This window comes from Ambystoma mexicanum, chromosome 3p (assembly GCF_040938575.1).
Source record: "Ambystoma mexicanum isolate Mex_15411 chromosome 3p, UKY_AmexF1_1, whole genome shotgun sequence".
Taxonomy (NCBI): Eukaryota; Metazoa; Chordata; class Amphibia; order Caudata; family Ambystomatidae; genus Ambystoma; species Ambystoma mexicanum.
This window is the reverse complement of record NC_090925.1, coordinates 190,800,699-190,826,641: the sequence shown is the minus strand read 5'-3', so window position 1 is coordinate 190,826,641 and position 25,943 is coordinate 190,800,699. Positions and strand designations below refer to the sequence as shown.

Genomic DNA, 25,943 nt, shown 5'->3' with positions numbered 1-25,943 from the left:
GCGAATACGCGATGGAGGCATCATGCATATTTCTGATAAGAGATGTGAGGCAGAGAGGAGTTTCTGCAGTAGATGCTGGGGACTCTGGTTCTAGTTTTGGGGAGATCACAAGGACCAGCTGCCTGTGCCTGCCTGTCCACCATGACCTGTAAAGGTGGACATAGAAATCCAGTCTAATTCGTGTGTAGCCGTTTTGCCTGCCTGCAACAAATGCAACCTCACTGACGGGGGAGTGGGAGGGTTGAGGCACACCTGGCTGGACCTCTCATCATTGCTTATTGATATGAGAAGAAAGGGATATAGTTCAGTCTCCTAGAGCTAAGTTGCATCAGGTTTAACATTCCTCTGTTCATCAGAGGAAGAGGTTTGCAGCCTCAATATAAGGACTTCTGGGCGTTCACTCTCTCCATGCATGAAGTCCCTGTAAACCTGGTTCTGTGCACTGCATACCAGGCCTTCCATCTCAGTACCAAATCTGCAGGGAGGAGTCAACTTCCCACAGATGTGGGCCGCATCAGGAGATGACATGGGTCCCCCACGCTTAGTCTGCTTGCCTCCAGCTGGCACAAATGATGCTGTGATTTACTCAGCAGACTTCCTCCTCTTGGATGGTCTGTTGAATGCACTGTTTCTGGGCTGACAGATTCATCTTGTGCGTGCCTTTTGTGACGATTCACCAGGTATTGTCACTGTTCCCCCGGGGGCAGCCCTTAGCCAGGAGGCCAGGGATGTGGGGCCGCTACCCAATAGTCCCCCTAGGGGTGGTTTAATGCGGGAGGACCTCTTGGGGAGGGATTCCCCTTCTGGGGACAAGGATGATCACCTAGGGTATAGCCCATTGAACAGCCTCACACCCCAACCTTCCCTAACCTCCCCTTTCATTCCAAGCCACTTTCTTGAGAGTATACCAATGTTTTACTGTAGTACTTGGGATACAGAAGGTACTAGAACGAAGAAGAGCATAGAAAACCTTAACATTACTGACTGTGCTGGTACTGGTAGGAGGTGGCCCCAAGGAGGCATGAAGATCAAAGTGTCAAATGAAACACAAGACTTTGACACACCACCAGGGCGGAACTGGCAACAATGTATAAGAGATGATCTACTAAAGGACTTGCCAAGCCCGGGAGAGGAAACAGGTGTGGAAACCATCCAGAGCGGGAGCGTCAAATCCTGTCAGCAGACTGGGGATCCCAAAGAGCGTACGACGCTGGCGAATCGCTGAGGGAGTTCTCCGTAGAGCGGACCCCAACACAAGTGAACCGAGCATCAGAGGAGAATTTCCTCACCACAGGGGCAGCAATAAGCCCACTGACCACCAGACAAGGGTCTGGGACCCCAACCCAAGTGATTTGAGCATCCAAGGAAACCTTTCTCTTTGCAGTGTCAAGGAGCAGTCCATTGAAACTCAGAGGAGGATTTGGGACTTTGCTAATACTGTGAGAGAGTGGCAAAATGAACATCAAGTTGAAAGATACAGAAAAGAGCTCTCAAACACCAGGATAAGGGAGTCATTCTTTTGGTGAAGAAACTGAAGCCCTTTGAATATACCTAAGAGATGCCAGGAGTAGGGAGTCAGTCCCCCTGGCTTTGTTGTGAACTATATTGGAGTGTGCGTACCAATACCAGGAGGGGGAGTCATTTTCTTGGTCCAGAAGGTTGAGTTGTATAAAGGTTTTGATTGGAGCCGCATGTCAGGGGAAGGGAGTCATTCCCCCTGGCATCCTTTTTGCAAGAGAACATTTATTAAGACACTACCAGAATGCTGGAGAAGGAAGACATTCTCCTGGAGAAGGAACTTTCTGTTGGATTATTCTTTAATTGTACTGTAAGGGATAGAAGTAGGTTGCAACACAGGACGGTGGAGTTTGATTTCGACAGACATTCTGACAGATCCTTTAGCATTAGTTTGAGGCAGGGAAACCCCTCATGGGAGATGGGGATAGTGAGGTTTTCTTTTACTATAACAAATGTTTTTAGCAAACAATATGCCACCTTTGGGTCATCTCCCTTCATCGACACCCTTGCACTTTCCCCCAGGTCTTCTGATTCTTCTTCTCTTGCAACATCTTTAACGATGGAAGAAGACCATGATCCCTAAGAACCCTGGTTGAGCAGGAAAGATAAGCTGCAATCTCCATCCTAGGGATATAGCTCTCTACCTGCTTCTTGGCAACACAAATTCCTTTCAGCAAGTTCTCCTCCCGAATGCCAATATATTCAAAGCCTCTAGTGATGGGTCCCTGTCCTGGGTTAGCATCAACACCTTTAGCACACTCTTTCTAGCAAGCATTTCTTCCTCCTTGCCTCAGGTTTTTGGCAGGCCGTAATATTACACACCCTCCAGCCAGGGGCTTCCCACTTGTTGGTTTACTTCTTGGTATGCGTTCAGGCTTTGTCCAAATCTTCTGGCAGCCACAGGCAAACAGACACAGAATGGGCTTTCGCAGTGAACTCTTTCTCAGTTGGCATCTCTGTCTCATTTCCCCTACTCCAATTTTTACCCAGGAGTCTTTTATAGTACCCCTGATTAATTTTATTATTCCATTATGAGTCAAATTGGCCATTCCCCAGTTCCTCTCATTTTTGAAAACATGATTTTTTATTCCCTCTTTTTACTTGCTTCTTCTCAGTTGTTGCCTGTCTTGTGCACTGCAAAGGCACCCACTGAGGACACTGGGCATGGCTTCAGACCTTTAACCATGCCAAGCCGCCAGTGGTGGCCAACTGTAATGGCATGTGAACATGCCCAGTGTCCCCAGTGTCCCCTGGCTTTTCACCACAGGCACCCGCTGTGGCCACTGGGCGTGTGTGGCCATAGCGGTTGTTCACTTTGTCTGTCCTTCGACCATGCTCTGGTCAACCCCAAGCCTGATAAAGTAGGCGCTGGCTGCAAATCCACAATTGGCGGAAAGTGACTACTGGTCCTGGCGAGCTGGCCACTTTAGGAGGCATGGCGGGGCCAACACCATCCTAACAGAACATTTGGCCACTGCCTTACACTGCTCATGATGACACATATAGCAGCACAATTGACATGCACGTAACCACAGTTCCAACGAGACAAATACAGCGAAGGAATAACAGTAGTACCCCATCCTGCATAGGGCTACTTAAATTAATTTGAGGGCAAGCACTACATAAATCCCAAATGAAGTATAAAGATTATTTTAAAGCTCTGATTTTCCGTGCCAAGCAATACAACAAGAGACATCATGAGCAGTGTGTGCCAGTGACACTCGCACCGCACTGACTGTCAGACTGACTCTGTTCAACCGCGCCCCGGGGGTCAATTTTATGATTTCCCTAACCAGTCTGTGCCTAAAACCTTTTCAAAAGATGAGGAATCTGCTGGAGGGATATGGTATCCATCAGAAAGCAAATCACTAGCAGGCAGTGCCTTGCTCTTCTAGAACACTGCAATCCTCTGAGCCATGTGGTTGGATGTGTGCATTGGCTAAGAAGTGTTAAGTCGCCCCAAAACTCCAAAAGGCCCATTATTTTTGCTAGTGAGTTCTTGCTGTTCACTGTACATTGTGAGGAGGGCATGAAGAAGCTCTTGCGGCCAGCCAAGAGGAGAGCTTCATCTCTCCAGACACTGGAAGAGCTCTGAAGAGCCGCCATGCTTTCCATCACCCGATGCCACCATTGGCCACGCACTGGCCTCTCACTTCATCTCTAAAACTCAGGACATCCTGTCCTCGCTCTCCTCCTTTCACCTCCCTCCCTCCCTTCCCGGCTCTTCCTCTGGCCCTTCTGCAGTCACCCCTCCTCCCTCCTTCTCTGCCTTTCCACCTTTCTCTGCTGACAAGTTTTTCAGACAAGTCCGATCAATGAAAGTCTCGTCTAAACAGGTTCACCCCTGTTCCTCCAAAACTATCAAGGACCACATCGACTCCCTGGCTCCTGCCCTGGCTGACTTTTTCAACCACTCCTTCGCCTCTGGAGTATTCCCTTCCCCCCTCAAGCACTCCCTTGTGCACCCTCTTCTCAAGAAACCCTCCTCCGACCCCTCCTGCCCGGCTAACTATCGCCCTATCTCCATCACTCCCTTCCTGGGCAAGCTCCTGGAGAAACTGGCCATCTCCCAGCTTAACCTCCATGCTGAATCTGTTGGTAGTCTTCATGACCATCAATCTGGCTTCAGAGCTGCCAGAAGCACGGAAACTGCTCTCCTGAACATCCGTGAAGACCTGCTCTTAAACCTCGATTCCAACACTCCGTGTGTTCTCATTCTGCTCGATCTCTCCTCTGCCTTTGACACTGTCAACCATGCCATCCTGCTCAACCGTCTCCGGGAAAACCTGGGTATCACTGGTCAGGCTCTGGCGTGGCTGACCTCTTTCCTTTCAAATTGACCCTCCCAGGTCCAACTGGGGTCCTTCCTCTCCGACATCTTTTTCTCCACCTGTGGTGTCCCCCAGGGATCTAATCTCTCTCCCTGGCTGTTCAACCAGTATCTGGCACTCCTTGCCCACTGCATCGCCGCTCTCTGCCCTAATTTCCAGTGCTATGCGGACAATACCCAGCTCATTTTCAGCCTACCCTCAGCCTCCCCCTCTCCTTCCCTCATCTCTGACTGTCTGTCTGCTATCCAAGAATGGTGTGCCGCCAATGACCTCTGCCTTAATGCCAGTAAGACTGAGATTCTACTCATCGGTACTCCCACTCCCTCCTTCCCTGCAGCTCTCTGGCCTGCCACCCTTGGCCCCCTCCCTGCTCCTACCTGCAAGGCAAAAAACCTTGGGGTCATCTTCGACTCCACACTCTCCTTCTCTCCTCATATTTCTGACGTCGCCAAGAGGTCACACTACCAGCTGCACATCCTCAGAGGTATTCTTCCCTTCCTCTCCTTCCCCCAGAAGCTCACTGTCTCCCAAGCCCTGGTTCTCTCGAAGCTGGACTACTGTAACAGCCTTTATCTTAATCTGCCTGCCTCCACTCTCCGCCCTCTGGAACTCATCCAGAACAGAACTGCGAGACTTGTCCTTGGCCTCAAGCCCAGGGACCGTATCTCTCCAGGACTGAAATCTCTACACTGGCTCCCAGTGGCTGCGAGGATAAAGTTCAAAACCCTCTGCATTGTCCACAAGGCCTTCTGGGGCCTGGGTCCTAAATACCTTCAACTCTCTCTTCCCAAATATCTTCCTTCCCGAGCCCTTCGCTCATCCGCCTCCAATTCCCTCAGGGTTAGCCGCTTCTCGAAGCAACGAGCTGGGGGTAGATCTCTCTCCGCGGCAGGGGCCTCCCTCTGGAACAGCCTTCCTGCCTCCCTGAAACTTGAGGAGAACCATCTCCGGTTCCGGAAGCACCTCAAAACCTTCCTCTTTGCTTCTGCTTTCTCTCTCCCTCTCCCCTGCTGAACAGCTAATTAATTCTTCACTGAAACTGCACTTATCCTGCAACTGAACCACTCTAAACGGCCTCGGTCCTGGGCCCAGCCACTCTCCTCTTGCACTGATGCCCTGGAACCCCTTTGCACTGCGGGACTGTCTCTGTTTCCCTACAGCCCCCCCCCCCTTCCCCAGCACTTGCTCTGCACTTACCTCGCACTTGCCACCAGCTGGCCCTATTTATTTATTTATTACTTTACGCCACTTACCTTGTACTGCACTTCCCCCCTCCCCTTCCCCTTGCACTTTTCCCCCTCCCCCACCCCTGCACTTGCGCGATCTGAATGACACCTGGCCTAGTAGGATCGTTGTCTGTCTCCCCTTGTCCCTCCCCTCCCTGCCTCGTCGCGCCTTGAAACACCTGTGTATAGGCGCGTTACAAATACCATATCATATCATCATATCATATCATATCATTGTCTGTGGGTGCAGTGCATGCTTCCTTTTCAGTGCTTGCCTTTCACTCATTCCCCCGCAGAGGTTCGTGGCAGAGCATATAAACACAACCATCTGGATTGGCTTGTCGGACAGGGACATTGAGAATGATTGGCGCTGGGTGGATGGAACGCCCTACGCGGCATCACCAAAGTAAGTGAACAAACCTGCAATCAGTCGTCTTAATATTGTTGACGGTCTCTCTCTGATGGGCCCTGTATCTGCTGGATGCTGTTCCTCTTACATGCAATATGTTTACGCTACACTGGGCTCAGTCCTCCTCCAAGGCGTTTGCTGCATTCCCGTCAGTTGGTATGACCCATTCAGAGAGCCTCAATTTCTCTGTTCTGGTGCTCTGTTTCCCCTCCATCCATTGCATGGACTTGCTGGCTGTTAGACTATAGGGTGAGTGCAAATCCCTAAATAGGACTCATTTAGGCTGTTGCAGTCCTAAATTGTTCTACCATTAATGTGTATTTTGTTTGCTTGCTTTTCATTCGCTTCAGTGAGGAGGTTGTCAACCAGAGGAGTGGTATAAATGTTTTCCCCGAAAATGCACGAGCGGCTGAGCATAGAGAGGGAGCCCAAACCAGCCAAGGGAGGTTTGTGGCGGGTTCTTCCCCCGATACATTTTATTTAAGGTTAAAATGATGCATTTTATAGGATACTAGAAGCCACACAGCTTGCATTATGTTTTGTAGGGTAACACATGAAAACATCCAATAGATGTAATTCACCAAAGGTGCGCCGGGCATTTTACAACTCATTTTCATGATGCCTTTGCCTGCAATATATAGCAGTATAAAAAATATTTTAATACTGGTTGTGTCCATACTTGTTAATGCAGGCTACGCCAATACATGCCAGTATTACCATCTAAGAGCAAACTCCTGCAGGCTTTATCAGTAAAAAAGGCCATGCTGCAGTTAGAAAATATATTCAGACTAGCTGTACCAATGTAGGCCAGTCTAGCCACGCAATAACAACACTCATCATGTTTGCTTTGCCTTTAATACACAGTAAATCATGCCATGCCACAATGGCTGCAGCAACATATCGCAGCCTAGTGACACAATAACACTTATCACTTTTACTTTATCTTTGATGCAAACAGTTCTCTTTTTTGCCCAATTCCAAGGTTTATCTGCACATTTATAAATAACTATTTCTCAAACCTTTGTTTTTAGCGTATTTAAAGCTTTAAAATACAAAAGAGAAATCCAGATAACATCTTTTTAAGATCACATCAGTTAGACTGCTAGTACTTTAATACTTCCCTTGATGATGGAAACAATGAAGCTAGAATCATCGCCGTTTAGCATAATACGCTTCTATAAAAATTAGTTTTTAAAAAACGGTCATGTTGGGTCATGCAATTTGTGTGCTTTCCATGTCACTTCTATAACATTGCATTGTCTTAGTTCATGGTAAGAACTGGAAAAGAAAATGGCAGAATTTGCAGAATGGACCGGAATCCCAGCATCACTGCCTAACCAATGTGTGATCCTCATCTCATTTAATCTCATATTGCCTAATTTGTTAAGATTACCAGTCCCATTACCTTTTAAAAATGTCCCCCTTCAGAGTAATTTCTTTCTCAGGGTATGGTCTTCAAAAAAGCCTCACACTTGCTTTCAATGGCTAGTGTTACTTCCCCTATAATAATAGTGAGCATTTATATATTGCACACAACCACTTATTTCTTTCCTCTCCAATGGAAACACTACTTGAAAAATATACCCTTTTAATCTCAGTCTCAGACACCTTCCTAGAAGCATCTAATCTTCATTCACTATCTATGTTATATGTGTAGCTTTCTTCTTGCTTCTAATTGGTCTCCTGCATCCATGCTTAAGCACTTTTGCATTATGTGTGGCGGCTAATCTGATTTGTCTATTCTGGATTATGTGCACTTTTTTCATATGATCTGTGTCCTGCACTCATACTATGGCAAGTATACCTTCCTCATGGCTGCTAGTGATGAAAAGTGTCCTGTACCTATGCTACAACACAAGTGCCCTTATTGTGGATTGCTAATGTTGTCCTTGCAATGCTACTTCTTCATCATTCTGATTCCAGCAAGAATAAAGAGGGTGATGGGACTGAAGGGGAGAACCTATGCTTATTTTTTGAGGCATCACATCAAGCTATGTGTGATGATCGCGGTGGGGTTTGGGAGGGGTGGCGTGACCAGATATTCAGACCCTTAATTCGTTTTTGTTTGGTGGAGGGGGGACCCACATGTGTCCCTGCCCTGGGCCCCAAATATGCTTAAGATGGCCCTGGCATCTTACGCAAATTTAGATCTGCATTATCCCCAGCCTGCATCCCTAAAGGGCCATGCAAGGCTAGGGAAGCAAAATGGCCCTTTCCCTGCATGGCACATTGGACATACATGCTGGGGTACACAAACTCGCAAAGGGAAAATTTCCATTTTACAGTTAAAGTCAGCTCAGGAGTGCTGCCTCAACTGTTTGCTGCAGCTGAGGGAGCACTTATTGTTTTCATTGGGATGCCTCAGTGGTTCATCCAAACAGGGTGGGTCGATGCCCTGGGTGTAGACCATCCACCCCTGTTGTTACCTTATTAGTTGTAGGTACTCAATTTTTTTCTCAGGTATGTGGAATACCAGTGCGATGGGTCCCGAGCCTCATCACTCTGCTTGCCATTTTGTTCTATGGGCATTGGTGTACTTGTTTGTATTTTCAGTTTGAGCTGCATGAGCAAGGTTCCTGCAACGCCTGCTTGTGCTCCCTTGTTTTTGGGCTGATTTCGGATTTGTCAGTGCACTACAGTGGGGCAGTCAAACTGGAATTGTACTGGGATTTTTCAAAATGGTAGAGTACTGCCATTTTCAAACTAGGATTGTCAAACTCTGGTGTGCTGAAAATGTGTGAACTGCTAATGTAATTTTAGTCTAACTGGGAGTTTCTTGGGTGAGTCAAATTGGGAGTATACTGGACTTGTCAAACTGGGATTTTATAAACAGAGTGTATAATAGGTTGGTCCAATTGGCAGCGTACTTGGTTTGTCAAACTAGGAATGTACTTCAATGTGAAACTAGGAATATTCTGGCTTTATTAATACTGGGTGTACACTGGGATTACCTCTCAGGGAGTAGGGATTCTCCATAAAGTACATGTTTTGAAATTGTGCAAAATAGGAATATACTGGGCTGTCGCTGTCAAACAATGGAACTACACTGTGATAGGCAAACTGGGAGTATGATTTGTTAGGTTAACAATTTCTTATAAAGTTCAGCATGGCCACCTACCGGGGCACGTGTGCGCTGTTCTGCAATACAGCTTTGGTGAGTGCGTGAGGAAGTCAGCATAAGGACGGATGAGTTATGAGGAGTCTCCTGAAGGTGAGAAGGTTTTTTTATTTTCTTGAAGAGCGTTCCAAAGGTGGAAAGCTTGAAAGGAAAAGGATCTTCCTCCCCACTTTGTGCACTCATTGAAGGGAGCATAGACTTGATAAGGCGATGCCTACCATATGTTTCTCGAAGGCAGGAAGACATTGGGCCTCATCACGTGTTTGGCACAAATACATTGGTAACTACGCCCCATTGGTATTACTGTTACCGCCGGGAAAACCAGCGGAATTATTGCCATATCAAGACCTGGCGGGTGCATGTGCACAGGCCCGGCGGTAACAATAATGGTCATCTGGCAGTTATACTGGCCAAATACAATGGCATTACCGTTACCACCAGCACAGCCGGTGGTACTACCGCCGGCAGAAATAACATCATCGCCAGAACGGTAAGCACGGCGGTGGCCATCTTGAAAAACTCATTCCACTCTGAATCACCAATTTCCTGTTGCCATCTGGACACCATACTTGGGTAATCAACATGTGTCAGGAAAAGCGAAAGTAACGCATCCCAGAACTTAGGCTGCGTAAGCCTAAGTTCGCTGAATCAGAGCGTAATGCTTTGGCTGATGAAGTCGTTGACCATGCAGAGGAGCTGTTCCGGCAGAAGGTAGCGAAAGGCATCTGCACTGCGGAAGGCAGCAATATGGTCCCAACATCAAGGACATGGTGACGGCTGTGGGCACCATTCCACATGATGCAGGGGACTGCTGCAAGCATTGGACCGACTTGATGTCGAGGGTCCGTAGCCTGATCTCACGCCACGGGAGGGAGAGTGCTGCCACAGGAGGAGTGCAGTGGGAGGAGGTCAGCTCCATCATCCACATGCCAGGTATGAGGGTATCAGGAGCACAGAGGCCAGAGTAGGAAGTCACAGTGATGGTGGTAAGTCTATCAGACCCCATGTACGTGTGACTGCAGTCGCCAATAGCGTGCGTCCCCCAGCATAGAAGAGCACAATGGGCAAAGGAATGGACAAACACATGGCAATCACAACAAATGCACAGTGAGTAGACACATGTGCCAGGGGAGGCAGGGAAATGTAGTAATACATATAGACTGTAGGTGAAATGTGCATGCCAACACATGGAAACATGAGAAGCACCCATTTGTGCCACGACAGTCCATGTTGGCAAGTGAAACCCCAGCTCACCCACAACAGCAAGCGACCTAGGCAGGCCAACCGGCTATGTGCACATGCGTGCACTGTGTACACCCTCAGCAGGCACTACCTCTGCGTAGTAGTAGCAGCACTCATTGGCCTGATACCACCCATGCCAATCAAACATAATGTGCTTATGTAGAACACACACAACATTGCATGAGTGTCTTGCAAGCCCACTGACATGTCTGCAAGAAGACTGACCGCATGTCATTGTATTCCCAACAGGTACACAGTCCATGGATAGTGAAGAGGCCAGACCCTCACCTGATACCACACCATCCACCTCCACCCCTGCACAGGCCAGCCACATAGACAGTGGGAGTAGGCGGCGGAGCAAGGCCACCACGTTCAACCCAGCTGAACCTCCGGCCGGTCCAGAGGATAGCGCCATCCCCACAGCAGTGGCCACTGGCCCCTCCACCGGCCATGCAGGTGGCATGCCTGCCACTGAAGCTGTCACAGCCACACCACAGCCGGCAGCTTTGGCAATCCACACAGCTGCAGTCCCCACTCTGGCTCCCATTCATCAGGGCATCAGCACACCCTCCTCACCATCACAGGTAGTGAGGCCCCAACACCATTGTGGCATGGACAGCGTCCGCACCACTGACGAGGAGGAGGGGGAGCGGGACATGAACTTCCACTCTCTGTGCTTCAGCCCACACACTCACCACAGCCCACCACCTCTGCCCATGCACAATATGTCTGCCATATGGTCATGGCTGGATGTCATTGAGCAGCAGCAGGCAGCACTTCAGACACTTGCAGCCAGCAGGTACATTTGCAGGCCATGAGGGACTGCCTGCAGGTGTGTTGCCGCCGGATGTCCCGTTCCGTCGGCCAGGCCACCGCTGCCATGACCACAGTTGGGCAGATAATGCGTGAACACACGGAGGGTATGTCAGCCTTTGCTGAGTCCCTCAATGCATGCATGCCGCTGGCCCTGCAGCATATCTGGGGCCGGGGGTCAGAGACCTCCAGCTTTGTTACCTCCACTGAGTGCTCACAGCACTACCTGAGTCCCACGGCGCTGGTCCCACCTCACGAGGGGAAGTCCAGCCCAAACTGCTATGTTGCATCTCTTTCAGGGTGGGAACAAGCCTGATTTGCATATCGTATTTCCCATTCTGTAATGGCTTGGCAGGTGAAGTACAGTGTTCTGGAGGGTTGCCCAAAGCAATGGTAGAGGTTAGTATTAATTCCAAACCTACCTGCCATCATCTCTTATGTTTTCCTAAGGTGCTGGAGCAGGATTCCATGCTCAAGAGGCCTGGGAAGTAACTACCAACTTTGTGACACTGCAAAGGTGTTTTGGGGAGGGTTTTTGGGAAGGGAAAGGTGTTTTATGAATTGTGTTTTGGGAGTGTCTTGGAGAGGTTTTTAGGGGATGGTGTTTTGAGAGAGTTTTGGGGGGTTGTTTGACATTTGCACATTAAGTAGTTATTCATTTAAAGCAATGCTAGGACATTCCTTTTGTGCAGGTGTTTCATTAATAATGTGATTGTATACTGAGTTGCGTTGCAAATGCATGTTAATTGGCCTCAAAAGAAATTGTCAATTAGTTCTTGCTGAACCAGACGGCCACCCTGCCCTCTTCCCGCTCACTGCGTGGCAGCAAAGCACCCTCGGGTAGTGAGTCCTCCTCTTCTGGGGATGGCATGCCCTCACCAGGGGGGCAGGGGAACATTCCATCTGAGGAAAACGTTGTGCAGCATGGCACAGGCAAGGAACATTTGTCCGACCCTCTCTGATCTGTAGATTAGGGCCCCTCCAGGCTGGTGTAAGCACCGAAAATGTGCCTTCCAGAGACCAAATGACTGCTTGATGCAGAGCCTGGTCTGGGTGTATGCTTCATTGTAGGACACCTCCTGTGGCATCTGTGGATTCCTCACAGGTGTCATCATCCATGGTAACCATGGGTATCCAGAGTCACCTGCAAGGACAAAGGACATAGGTGTCAGTCACAGAGCATTGTGGATGTGTTGCCCGTTACAACAGTCTGTGCATGCATTTCACAAGTATTGTCACACAGCATGCTTTCCCATGCCATTACTTGCATATCCAGACATTCTCTCAGGGGATACATTTGCTCTCTCAGCATCATGTACACAGCTCACAGCCAGCACTCATCACTTTCAGGGTCTGTGATTGACAGGGCAGCATGCCATGGCGCCTGTGTTGGGCCTGTGCATTGCTCTGTTGGGTGTTTAGTTGTACATTGTCTGCGACTATTCCATGATGGCTTTGCATCCATGGTCACCTGAGTACATGGCATTACTACTGCCAGTGTCTCATTCTTTTGTTGTAGTGTTGAAGTGCGTCGTTCCATGTGTAGGGATGTGGTTTCTGGAGTCCTCTTTGTGTGTTGCTATCCTGTTGGGCGAATATGCATTGATGACTTACTGCAGCATTGTCACTCATGTCCTAGTCCTGTGGGTTGTAGTCTGTGATGTGTGGGGTGAGAGGGCAGGTTGTGCATGTACATGGCCTTGGCAGGGCATGCATTTGTCAGATGTGGTATCCCCCCGCTACATGGCATTGCACTTGTGCTGCGGGATTAGTTTGTGTGATGGCACTTGTGCTCACCCAATATCTACGTCCGTTGTACTCTGTGCCTCTCCATGTATCCAGGCAGTGTGCTCTTCCGCAGGACCATGGCATTGTCAGTGGAACCAGGGAAGCGGGCACATCAGTCTGTAATGAGGTCAGGCTTGCAGTTGACCTGGACATTCAGGTAGTGGTATACCTCTTGAGATGCTTGGGGTGCCACCAACGCCACATGGGTGCAGTCCAGAGCAGCAATAACATTGGGCATGTGTGCTGCTTCATAGAAACCTGCCTTCATGGCGTTATTCTGTGCCGGGGTGGTAAGCAGGGAGATGTGCTAGGAGACATGGCCGAGTAGTGCTTCCAGCATCTGCACAAGTACATTTGAAAATGTGGGCTGCGACATGCTGTGCAGCATGCCACAATGTGCTGGAAGGTGCCCGTTGCCAAGAAATGCAGGACTGACACATGCTTCAGCAGTGGGTGCAAGTCTGTACCGATGTTGGACCTGCTCTCTATGTCAACCTGGATCAGTGAGAGCAGCTCAGCGATGGTCTCCCTATTCAGCCGGTACAGGGTGATTAGCTGATTGTCAGTAAAGGACCAGGGTGTGGGCCTGACGTGGGGTATGGACACTCGCCTTACATGGCGTCTCGTCCTCCTCCCCCCCCTCCTCCTCTCGTCTGCACCCTGCTCTGCCAGCCTCTGCAGCTCAATGTGGAGCTGGAGCAGCTGCAAGCCCATGTTCACAGAAGCCAGTGGCAACATGATGCTGTTGGGAAGTGTGTTTGAGGAAGGTACCTTCCTGAGTGGATTGGGTGCGCCTTCCTGAGTGGATCCCATCCCCTGTATGCATTTACCTCCATCTTTTAAATGGGAGTAAATCCACTGTGCTTTCGCACAATTTCAACGGTATTACCGCCATATCCCACCTTGTAATACAGTGGGCCTCATTCCGAGTATGGCGGTAAGGGATAGTGGCCACCGGTAACGAGACCGGTGGCGGTATTCCCTTACCGCCATACTCCGAGTTCCCTCTGCGCCCTCGCCCTTAACGCCTGCTTTGAGCAGGTGTTAAAGTCGAGGGCGCAAAGGAAAGGGGCCTCCAAGCCAATAACGGTGACCGTAATGAACGGTCACCGTTATTTGCATCTTCCCCATTCCCATTGAGCCCTATGGGGGCTCATTTGGGAATGGGGAAGAGCCTTGGTGAATGGGGAATTACCGCCCCGCCAACCTTGGAATGGGGCGGTGATTCCGCCATCCACCAAGGCGCTGCCGGTCCGGGTACGGCGTCAACCAAGGCGTTAATAGCGCCATTGGTTAGCGCCGTACTCGGAATGAGGCCCAGTGTAATGCTGCTGTGTGATTTCTGTGGTAATTCCGTCGGCATTAATACGTCAGTGTTAATACTATCAGCGTTAATTCTGCCATTGGTATTACCGCAGATGGTAATACTGTTGCCTCCTAATAAGGTGGAAGGGTAAAGGTGCTGGTAATTCCGTTACCGCCACTTTTAACGTATACCACCAGACTTGTAATGAGCCCCAAAGACAGGAATTGTGTGGATGGTAGGGCCACCACAATGGCCAGCTACGTGCCTTTGTGAGTGCCTTTGCTAACACCATCGCACATCTGATCATAGTGCTCTGGCCCCTTTACTGATACACATCTTGAAACTGCACAGCTAAAACCCACCACTATGCATTCATTTCACTGGCACTATAACTAAGTGTAAATCTTTTCAGTGCTCCAGAACTGTAACGAGTGCAACGTGCCTCATTGCCCCAATGATGCAATAAGTAGCGTGTAGGCGCCACACGAATTTGCCAGAGGGAAGTTCTGTCACAGTTGCAAAGGAGTGTGGGAGCCCCTCTACTGAGAACAAAAATGGGTCAAATACCCTGTTCTATGGAATTTCTTCAAACGCATGCTTGTTTTTTAGTAGAGGGCTCCCACTCCTTTGTAAGTTCGGTCATAGGACACACCCAGATGTGTCCTTTTGTGGGGTGCTGCACCTGACAGTACATTGCGCCCCCTTATGCCCGAGAGTGTTTACAGCAGAATCCGCCGCTGGCTGTTACCTTGCTGCCTCTCAAGAAACCTAGACCAACACAGGGGGAATTGGACCCTGTTCTATCTGGCAGTGGCAACTAACGGTAAATCCTACTAGGAGATGGCACTTAAGGCTGGCAATAATCGGTTAACGGAATATATTGGAAATCTGCCAAGACTTGGGGCCTAACAGAAAGTGGAAATTATGTTCAAAGCGTACATAATGTGAACTAGCAATGATGTGCTAAGTGGGAATACTGGGGGTCAAAGGCCCATGACGTGCCAACTGGGCATAATGGAAACTGGCAATGATCAGCTAAATGGAAGTAAGGTCATTTGAGAACTGGTCACATTGTAAACTGGTAATTAACTGCTAAGTGGGTTTGCTGGAAACCATCAATGATGTCCAAAATAGGCAGAAAGTAAACTGGCAATGATGTGCTCACTAATTTTAAATATGCATACGTTAAATAAAAACAAATTAATATTTATTCATCAAAATATTTGGTACCTTTTAGTGGCATTTCTGAGGATTAGCATAATATTATACAAAATTCATCTCCACCTTTTAGAAATGCACCAAGTCCATACGAGAACTACTCAAGAAAGAATCAGGAAACACATTGGGCCTCATCACGAGTTCGGCTGTATTCCCGGCTGTAATACCGCCGACTGTAATAGCCCTAGCACCGACCGGTCCAGTGGTATTACCACCGGATCACGGGTTGGGCCTTAACAGTAAATCCACATTCCTGATTGGGTCCATTGGCTCCAATGGGGAATTTTCAGTGCTAATACTGCGGGCTAACACAGCCGGCTGTAATACAGCCGAAAACAAGGGATTTTCACCTCCAGAAAAAAAGCTGGAGGTAAAACAGCCGATTTAGCGCCCAACTCGTGATAGGGCCAGCCCTTAAATGCAGCGGTAATACGGTTACCACCGCATTTAAGGGCTACAGCCCAACTCGTGATGAGGCCCATTGTCTGAAACACAAACCGCCCAGTTGGGACACAGGCATCCACCCGAGAATCACACCTTTAGCTGTGAGACTGCAAGAAAATGCTTTTGTCATCCGGCACATCCCTGGATGGAAGAATGGGCAAGATGAATCTATGACCCGGCTTACTCTCGAGGATGGGGAAAATTACACTTTTTTGAGTGACAAATGCATTGTGGCATCTGTGGAGGAAGCAGCATCGAATGGTGATACGAGTGTCATCTCACGACAGGAGTGGGTTATTATTATTAGGGTATTTATTGAGTGAGGACCTAACTTCGGGAAGCAACGGAGCGCTTTACAGTCATAAGTGGAAGAACACAGTGAGAGAAGCAGAGTAAAAAGGAGCAGGGAACTAACGGCGAGGGTGTGCAATTGGCAGCAAGGGATCTACAACCAACCGAGGAAGAGACGGTGGGGAGCACATCACCGAGTCTCAGGTAAATCGGGGAGTGCAGGGTGTGTGACCTAGGTGTTAAGGAGGAGCCATTCCTTAACGAGAAAGGTCTTGAGCTCTTTACTGAACTGTCGAGGTGATGGAGCAAGCCTTATGTTGATGGTGAGGAGGTTGCAGACAGAGTCTTGGAGCGTAGACAGAGAAGGCCTTTCTTCTGGGTCTTTCCTTCCTGCACAGTCGTAATTCAAGTCTGCACATGTCCTTACTTCTGGCGGATCACAGTTCTCCAGGGATTCTGTGTTTCTCTGTGAGATAGTCTGGGGACTTTAGGATGACAGCGTTATAGATGATGCAACATAATTTGAAGATGATACGGGCTTGCAGTGGGAGCCAGTGCAGTTCGATGAGGGTCGGGTGGTGTGGTCAAATTTGTGGAGTCCTTTAATGAGTCCCACCAGGCTCATAGCAGAGAGCCAGGTCTGGATGCCAGGGTGTTCAGTGTTTTTGGTCAGCAGTAGGAATTCAGTCTTGGAGAGGTTGAGCTTCAGGTAGGCACTCGACATCCAGGACTGGATCAATGTGAGTCAGGGCTTGATTCGGTGGATATCTTCGATGGAGATATTTCTTGAGGTAGATCTGCATGTAATCTGCGTATTTGCAAATGTGGATGTTGTGTGGAGCGAGGAGTGTTCTGAGCGGTTTCATGTAAAGATTGAAGATCAAGGGGGGACAGGATGGATCCTTGTGGGACTCCACAGGTGAGGGTGGAGTTGATGATCTGGCAGAATCCATTTGTACAAACTGTTGGCGATTCACAAGGTAGGATTTTAATCCGTTGAGGATGACCTCGCTGATCCTCATGCAGCGATGTAGATTGTCGGTGAGTGTCTGGTGGTCTACTGTGTCAAATGCTGCTGAGAAGTCAATGAGACCTAAGAGGCAAGGATGGCCATCATCAAGGATTTTAAGGGCATTGTATATCACCTTGATGGTAGGCATTTCTGTGCTGCATCTGAAGCAAGATTGGTAGGACTGAAGGAGGTTATTGGCTTAAATGTGTTGGAGAGTTGTGTGGCTACTGCTTTCTCAAGGATCTTACCTATAAAGGGAAGATGGGTGATGGGGTGGTAGTTGCTGAGATTGTCAGGGTCTAGTATTGGTTTAAGAAGTGGGACTATTTGTTCAGTGTTGAGGGTTAAGGGGAATGTGCCTTGAGTTAGGGAGCTGTTGATGATTGTCACGTAAGTGAGTAGTGTTCAGTCAGAACGGTCTTGAGTACGGAGGCAGGAAGGATGTCATCCAGTAGTCGAAGTGTACGACTAGAAGTAGTGGAACTATGTTCCCTGGTGGCCTGCCCCTGCTCACCACAAACCCGATTGCCACAACCCCTCCCACACACAATATACTCCCCCAAACACTTGCACCTGCTGTTTAAGGGAACGTTCAGTGCAGTGCACTGAAAGTGACGGTTTCAACTTCTTCCTACACTTTTATTTTAAAACAAAACCATTCCGGAACGGTTTCTTTTTAAAATAAAAGTATAGGAGCTGTACAAGGTAATTTAAAAAAGTATAGGAGCACTGCTCCCGACCGCTCCCGCTCACTTCGACCACTGATGTCATCCACATACGATGTGGCCTTGAGGGATTCTAAGGTGGCAGTGAGATCTTCCATAGTTAGTGTCTTGAAAGTTGTCCAGGTAGTTGTGGTTTTGCGAGATGGGATGTGTAGTGTGCTGTACGTTGTGGCATTGGTGTCTATGTGCTGGTGGATCATGTTGATCTTGTTGACAAAGAAAGAGTTGATCGAAGTGGATTTTTCGATGGAATGTGCTATGGGTTGATTGGGCAGAGGGTTGATGCAGTGCTGGATGGCTTTAAAGAGGGCTCTGCTTTCATTATTTGCACTTGGCTATAGTGTTTTGGTAGTGGTTGGCCTTGGCAGTGTCAGATGCGCTGTAGGATTTTCACCAATTCTTTTCTTGTTTTCCGATGATTCATTTGTTGAAGCTGAGTTCTTGAGTGTACCAGGGTGCTGAAGGTTTAGGCTTGAGGGTGCAACATTTCACTGGGGAATGCTGGTTGCTGTTTGTGAGGGTGGTGTTGAATTCTTTGATACGCGAGTTGCAGCCCTGGTTCGTCAGAGGTACATCAGACCACGTGAGGTGAAGTTTGGTGAGGTCTTCTTTGAGAGCCTCCACTGGGAAGTTCTTGAAGGATCGGAAGGCTTGATTGCTTGGTTTGCAATGTGTTTGCTTGAGAGGTGTGGTGTGACCGATTTCAAAGGGGATTGCCAGATGGTCTTACCAGTCGAGTGGAATAGGAGAGCTTTGATGGAGGGTGGGCAGTGCGATGATGATGAGGTCGAGTATATTAACTTTCTGGTAAGCTGGTTCTTTCATGTGCTCTGTGTGAGGCTCAGTGTGTCAAGTAGGCAGTGGAGAACTTCCTTCGTTGACTTGGTTGCTGAGTAGCCAGGGATGTGGACATCGCTAAGGAAGATGTTGCTGGCATACGTGAGAGACATAGTGGTGACCAAATCTGTTAAGTTTTCGATGAAGGAGGTGTTGCGCTTGGGTGGTCTGTAGATAAGATGAAAAGTGACTGTGTCGGTTGGGGAGAGCGGAAGTGGCAGGATAGGTTTTTCAAAAGAGCCAATAGTGGCAACCTCCAGTTGGGTGCATGACCATGATGCCTTGTGAATGATGGCAAGGCCTCTGCCAATCTTGTTTGGATGGTCTTATTGTAGAATTCTGTAGCTGTTGGGGGTGAGGACATCTTGGATGTGGGTGGAGGTGGATGTCATCCAGGTCTCAGTAATGAAGATGGCATCCAAGTCATCCATGGTGATGAAGTTGTCGAAAAAGGGTGGCAAAACAAGAAGGCACCAGCAGATTACTAGTGATCGACAGGTGGGTGAGGCCTAGGCCATGTGACCCTGATCCACTGGCACCTGCTCACCAACTGCAAGGAAAAGAGGTTGGAGGGTTGCTTAAGTAGGGAAAAAGGGCAGCAAAACAAGAAGGCACCAAACTCCTTTGTACCTTTACTACAAACAGTGAAAACAGACCAAATGCCGCCTGCCAATCTATCAGACACAAATGGCGGACTCGCCCGCAGTGATATTACTTGGAATGGACAGACAATGGGGTTCAACTTACCGCCATAGAGATGCAAACATTCCTAAAATTGAATCACAAGTATTGTGCTGTGCTTTCCTACCCCCCCCCCCAGCCACCGGCCTAGTGGAGAGGGGCAATCACTTTATCAAGGGTAGCATCTGCTTCCTGTCAAGACATCCATAGAAGCCTTACCTACCCACTGACTCACCCCCAAAATAACAACCGACATGTCACCTTTTTCAAGCCATACAAGGTATGAAGTCTTGTTCTACATTCAATTCTCCATGACTCCCGGATGTCAAGGCACGGCTGTCGATGTGAGATCCATGTTATGGCAGCTTTCCAAGTTACAGAAGAAGCCAAAGCTGTGATATGACAACAAGAGGGAAGTCAGAAGTCCAAAGGTCTGAACTGGTGATACTCAACCACAAGAACGCTGTCTCAGGTACACGGTTCAGTGAACCCTCAGTGAACCCTCGAGAGTCACGGAGAGAAGACACAGTCATGGTAACTGTAATCGTTTTTTCATGACACACTTCATGCTGGGCTCTGGCCTCTAAGCATGGGACCAGGAATGGGAATTGAACCTGTGCTGCTCTGAGATGTCTTGTTTCCAAGACAAGCACATTGCCCATGAGCTATCCTGACTGTTATAGGACTTAGAATGTAGAACATGTGGTCCAATTAACTTCTAGTTACACAAGTCAGGGGACTAGTGAAGTAAGTACAGAGACATCTACAAGAGAAAGATCAAGAGGACAAAGAAATAGGGCTGAGGACCTAGGAAACGAAATCACCATATACATGCACATAGCTCTCAACCTGTAGTATCGCCAGGGAGGGTGAAAACACCTGATTTCGTTTTGTCTAGTGCAGGCCTGTTGAATTGTATGGGTGTGTTGGGGGCTTGGCCATGCCCATAAAGTTCAATGGGATCTCACATGCCAAAAACTAAATTGTGTGTTTTCACCCACCGTGGTGACGCAAAAGGTTGAGAGCTATGGAATGCAACGCTAGAGCTCTCAAACGATGATAGACCGGATGGAGAGGATCTCCCCAGTCCAAGAGGAATCAACAGCACCAGCTCCATCATTCTGCCCTGGGATGCAGAATCTCATACAACAAAGGTAATTTGGTATCCTTATCTCAAGCAAGCTCCGGATCCCGCGGGAACTGGAGCGAGATCGGGAAGTGGGAGAAAGTGCGTGCGAGAGGAGCTTAGGCAGGCAATGGAGCACAGGAGGAAGACCTGCCTTCCTGAGCTAGCTGCAAGAGCAGGTCACGCATGACGCTAATGACAAAGATTACATGCGTGTATATAACCAAGGTGACTGGTAGTGATAAAGTAGACACCCCCAAATGAATACTGGCAAGCACTAACGGACAGGTTTTTTTTAAAAAAAAAACAGCGTATTCAAGAAAATGTCTTTCTTACGGATTATTTTATCTGAATTTATACTGGGTTTCCTCTGGGACTAACATTCTGGGTTAATGCCCGTGGCGGCTTATTGGGTCTAATTTCAAAACAAGTACTGAGTAGACCAGACAAATGAAAGCAGTACAGGCTACAGTCTGAGGGGTATACAAGCTATAAGGAAGGAAGGGTGTCACGTGGTTGGTTTTCAGCATCCTAGGCTGTTTTCGACTTTTCGGCTACTGTGTCAGTGGTGGTAGTGCACAGCACTAGAATTGTACACTGCTGCGCCTTCAGCACTGCCACATAGGTGTACAGGGGACGGGAGTGTCTTAGATGATTGACACTTTGTACTAATTGTGTATTGTGTAGGCCTGTGTCAGGGCCTGTATTCCACCCCTCTACCCAGAGTTTTCTTTAATTTATCTACAGATTCCAGTAGAATGCATGCATACATTAGTAGGTTTGCAGGGCACATTTGCCAGTCAGTAGGCGACCTGCTAGAAAGCTTGTGAGGGATGATACCCTCCCCGCCCCTCCTCTCAAAGAATACTTAAGACATCAGGGCTTGAGGTTTCCACACCTGTGCACCTGCATTGGCTCAGCGAATACCTTTTCATGCCATTGACTTTGGAGTAGGCAAGGACTGGTCTTCTACAATTGCCTTGTAGGCTGGAAACGTACTACTGCTGCTGTTGTTCTTGGGTGCCACTTACTTTTGTTGGCAGACCCCTTTGTACTGGTCGGTAACAGCTTATGGGCTTCAGTTTACGGGAACTCCCCCCCCCCCCATACCCTTCAAGTTTTGTGAGACTGCAAAACCTTCCCGCTTTTGCACCGCCTCGCATCCCTGAAAGTATTTGTGTGATTGTTTTTGCAAGATGCCAGTATAGTCAAGGTTCTGGTGTCTCCAATGCTCGCCCGTGCCCAGTTAGGCATGGGCAGAGCCTTCCGGGACCTGAAGGCCTCCGGGCAGCAGGCTACATTGTCTCTGTGAATCCAAGGACAGGCCACAGCAGACGAGAAATAGTATGTTTCCCAAACGAGCTTGCTCGCCGGTTTCAGTTCACGGTAACAGCCGATTAAAAGGAGGTCCTTTGGGGGGGAATAACAACGGCTAGAGACACCCACCAATGCTGCAAATACCTTAATAGCTCTCTCGTATATGAGCAGTTCTGAATAGATCTGTTCGCGTCCCTTTTAAATGAAGCTACTGGTTCTATTGAAAAGGAACTTTGGACATTAAGAAGTACAACTAATCGTGCTTAAGTGTTTGGGTGCTCACTAAGCAGCTTGCTTTACCCCCTTTCGTTTGGTGAATGCGATTTCCATGCAGTTATTTGTGCACCCAAATATTCTTTGGCTTTTGCTTGTGTGTTCTGATCATAAACACAGAACATGACCCACAAGGTCTGAGTGCCCTGAACTGGGAAGTACACCCGCCTGCCCAATAACCCGCCCACGAATTTATCACAATCACTTCCTTTCAACTCAGCAAGTCATTCCTGAAATTAACATGAAAAAGACAACATTGCAGCGCATAACTTTTCTGTGTCTGGTCCTTTTTCATTTTGTGCTGCAGAGCAATTGCTTTACCACTTAGTTTAGCACTGCCTATTGTAGTTCGTAATGTCAAAGCGAACAGATAACCAAAAGCATGGCACCTCTTCAGAGCCAGGGACGTAATTTGTGGGTCGCCAGGGGTCGCATCCCTTGAGCTCTGCCTTGCTACCCCTAAAAAAACGTTTTTTAAAATGTATTTTTTAAACTGAAGCTCCTGGGCTGTGGCCAGTGCCATTTCGCTCTTTGTTTCTGACGAGGCTTACTTTCTCGTTCAGGCCTCTTTAAAAAAAAAGAGGTTGAACAAGTGTAACACTTTGCACCAGACCTGCAGATGAACTGGCCTGCTGTTAAATCTCAGTTACCAATTTAATGGTGTCCACTACAGAGTGTAAATTGCTTTATGACTTTGATAGCATTCAGACATGTAATTGCTCAAGTCACTAGAGATGGTAAAATAGCTGTAGCTGTTGAGATAGCTCAGTGGGCTGTACGCCCACTGTTGCAATGTATGTGGCGTCTGCAGGTTCGAATCCTGGCAAGATCAACTCAGCCTTTCATCATTCTGAGGTTGAAAAATGAGTACCAACACAGGTTGGGTGAAATTGTATGTATATTTGTTTTATGTAAAGCGCTTAAGCGTAAGTGCAATATAATAACACATCATTATCATTTGGCCTTGGACGTCTGCTTGCATTCACAGTAATTGGTAGTATGGGCATATACACTGATATTAACGATACATATGGTGAGTCATTCTTGTATGAAATGTATATCACATTACAGTGATATCTTAATCATATTTTTCATAGTGTACTTAGGAACAATGCTATGTGATGATGTGATATGATGTGATAGTTTATTTATATAGCGCCTATACACAATGTGTTTCAAAGCGCTTCAAGGCAAGGGAGGGAACAAGGGACAATACAATGACATTCTTACAGTCCATGAACAGTAAGGATGTGAAATTAACTGTCGTACTCGGCCTGACGACATTTCAGATAGTGCAAGAGCTAAGACATAGATAAGGAAGGGAGGGGGGGAGTGGGAAGGAAATGGAAACAGACATGCGACTACCGTACTAGGCCTGACAACATTTCTGGTAGAGGCAGAGAAAAACAAGAGGTGAGGGAGAGGGGTGCAGAAAGGGAGGGGAGAAACAAAACAAGCAACTATGATACTTGGCCTAATGACATTTCAGATAGTGCTGGAGGGGATGTGGGGAGGAAAAAAACAGTAAGGGGAGGGAGGCGGAGACAGAGGAGGTTGAAGGGAAAGGAGGAGAGAACAGAGAGTTAGCAGTCAAAAGAGTGGAGAAGCAAGAGGGGCGAGTGAATACAATTGCAGAAGTCAGTAGTAACACATAATGTTGCAAGCCAGGATACAAGATGAAGATGGGAACAGCATGATTCAGGGCCACCATGAGTACAAAATGCAAAGGAAGTCCACCATAAGAGTTGAGAAAGGGTGACGCACCGTGAATGAATGAAGTCCATAAAAGTCAAATCCAGCATTGGCCACAAGACGGTGATGGTGAAACCAGAATTTATCAGGACAGACTCCTGTAGAAGTAGGCTTGAAGGGGACGAGGGGGGAGCAGGGTAGAAAAATCAAGCAAAACAGGCAACACCTGTGTGCGAGAATGGTGGGGGCACAAGGGAACATCACAGGGGGAGCAGAGGGGGTGGGGATAGCCTGTGGGGACAGAGGGAGTAACACATGTTGGTGCATGCTTACCTGCTGTCTGAGCAGGGGGTCGGGCCCTGGATCCTCCTGGTCTGACCCAGAATTGGCCTTTTCTTCGTCTGCCCTTCGCTTCGGACGCCCGGGCAAGAGACGCCCTTGATCTAATAGTTAAGAGCAGGAAGGAAGAGGCAGGGCTAAGAAGGTGGGTGGTGCTTAGGCCAGGTGAACTAGATCCACTTGCACCTGCTCCCCATCTGCAAAGGAAAAGGTGCTGGAGGGTTCCATAAGTAGGGAAAAAGAGCGGCAAGCAGGAAGGCACCAGGTGGGCGGGGCTTGCTAAGTGGTGAAAAAGAGCTGCAAGCAGGAAGGCACCAGGTGGACGGGGCTTGCTAATTGGTGAAAAAGAGTGGCAAGCAGGAAGGCACTAGGTGGGCGGGGCTTGCTAAGTGGTGAAAAAGAGCGGCAAGCAGGAAGACACTAGGTAGGCAGGGCTTGCTATGTGGTGAAAAAGAGCGGCAAGCAGGAAGGCACCAGGTGGGTAGGGCCTAGGCCAGGTGACCTAAATCCACTTGCACCTGCTCCCCATCTGCCACTTCCTTTTTTGTCAAGGGGTGAAAGGTCAGAGGTCAAGGGTCATGTGATGTCACTTCCGCTACCCGTGGCATTTTGGTGAAATGGCGTCCCTGGTTACCATGATCAATTTAGTCAATGATTAAAATATTAACTCAATTGTGAAAGTGATAGAAACAAATGCAATAATCCCATACATTTGGATGCATCTCACAGATGGATTTTGACACTGTTGAGGGGAGGTGGGTGTTTTTAGGCAGCTATAGCAATGCTGGTGTCACTTTAGGAGATCATGGGTGCTGCCTCTGCCTTGCAATGCAAGCAGGCACCCCCACAAAACCATTGGTCAATTCATTTTACGCCTGCAAAGAAAGATTGCATACTGTGACTTTGCACATTTTTGTGACGACAAAGCCATTAGACTAAGAGTGATTGAGGGATGTATATCAATAGCAATTCCGGAAACACCTCCCCAAAAAAAAACTCCATCTCAAGGAGGTCGCAGACTTGGCGAGGATATATACTAAAGGGTCGACACACAAGCAGCCACCATTGAAAATCCCAAAACATTGGACACCATAGCTGCCATGGGATCTAGCCTACAAGGGCAAACACTGCACTCGAATATGCCAGCACGCCAGGACACATGGAATAGTAATTGCAGAAACCCGCTCGAAAGCCAATGTTACCGATGCAAGTTTGAATTTCCGCATAAGGGCCAATGCCCAGCCCTTGGTCAAATGTGCATGTGGTTCAGCCAGAAGAACTATTTCCAGATTATGTGCAAGGAAAAAACACCACTGCTGCCGGCGTACAGACCCACCCTGCAATCCTCACCCAACAGAAGATATGACATACCGATACCTCCCAACACACGGCCGTACCTAGAGAGAGACGGCACAAGGCCCAGCTTAAGTAGGAACACAGCGACATACCCGATACAACCTGGATATATACAAGCAGTAGAAAACCTTCAAATAGACACACCTAGCGAGCCATGTGAATCACCAGAACACGCTTTCCATCCGCAGTCATACTACGTGGAAGACCAAAGACAAAAGAGAGAGACTGCCACGGAAGACCCATATGATAACCCCCAAGTTGAGGAGGAGCTCTCGAATATAGAACAATACTATGAGTATGATATGTACAGCAAAGAGTACGTCAGACTTATCTATGACACCTCTGATGATAGTACTGCCCCGAATGTGACGGTGCGCATAA

The 25,943-nt window shown here is 48.2% G+C and overlaps 1 protein-coding gene across 1 annotated transcript in view; it reads left to right on the top strand.

Moving 5' to 3' along the window:
• Positions 1-25,943, top strand: part of LOC138580230 (asialoglycoprotein receptor 1-like) — a 233,674-nt gene that overhangs the window by 146,254 nt on the left and 61,477 nt on the right. The window contains exon 5 of the mRNA XM_069650599.1: positions 5,872-5,981. Coding sequence (XP_069506700.1) covers positions 5,872-5,981 — 110 coding nt within the window. The remainder of the gene's footprint in view (positions 1-5,871; positions 5,982-25,943) is intronic.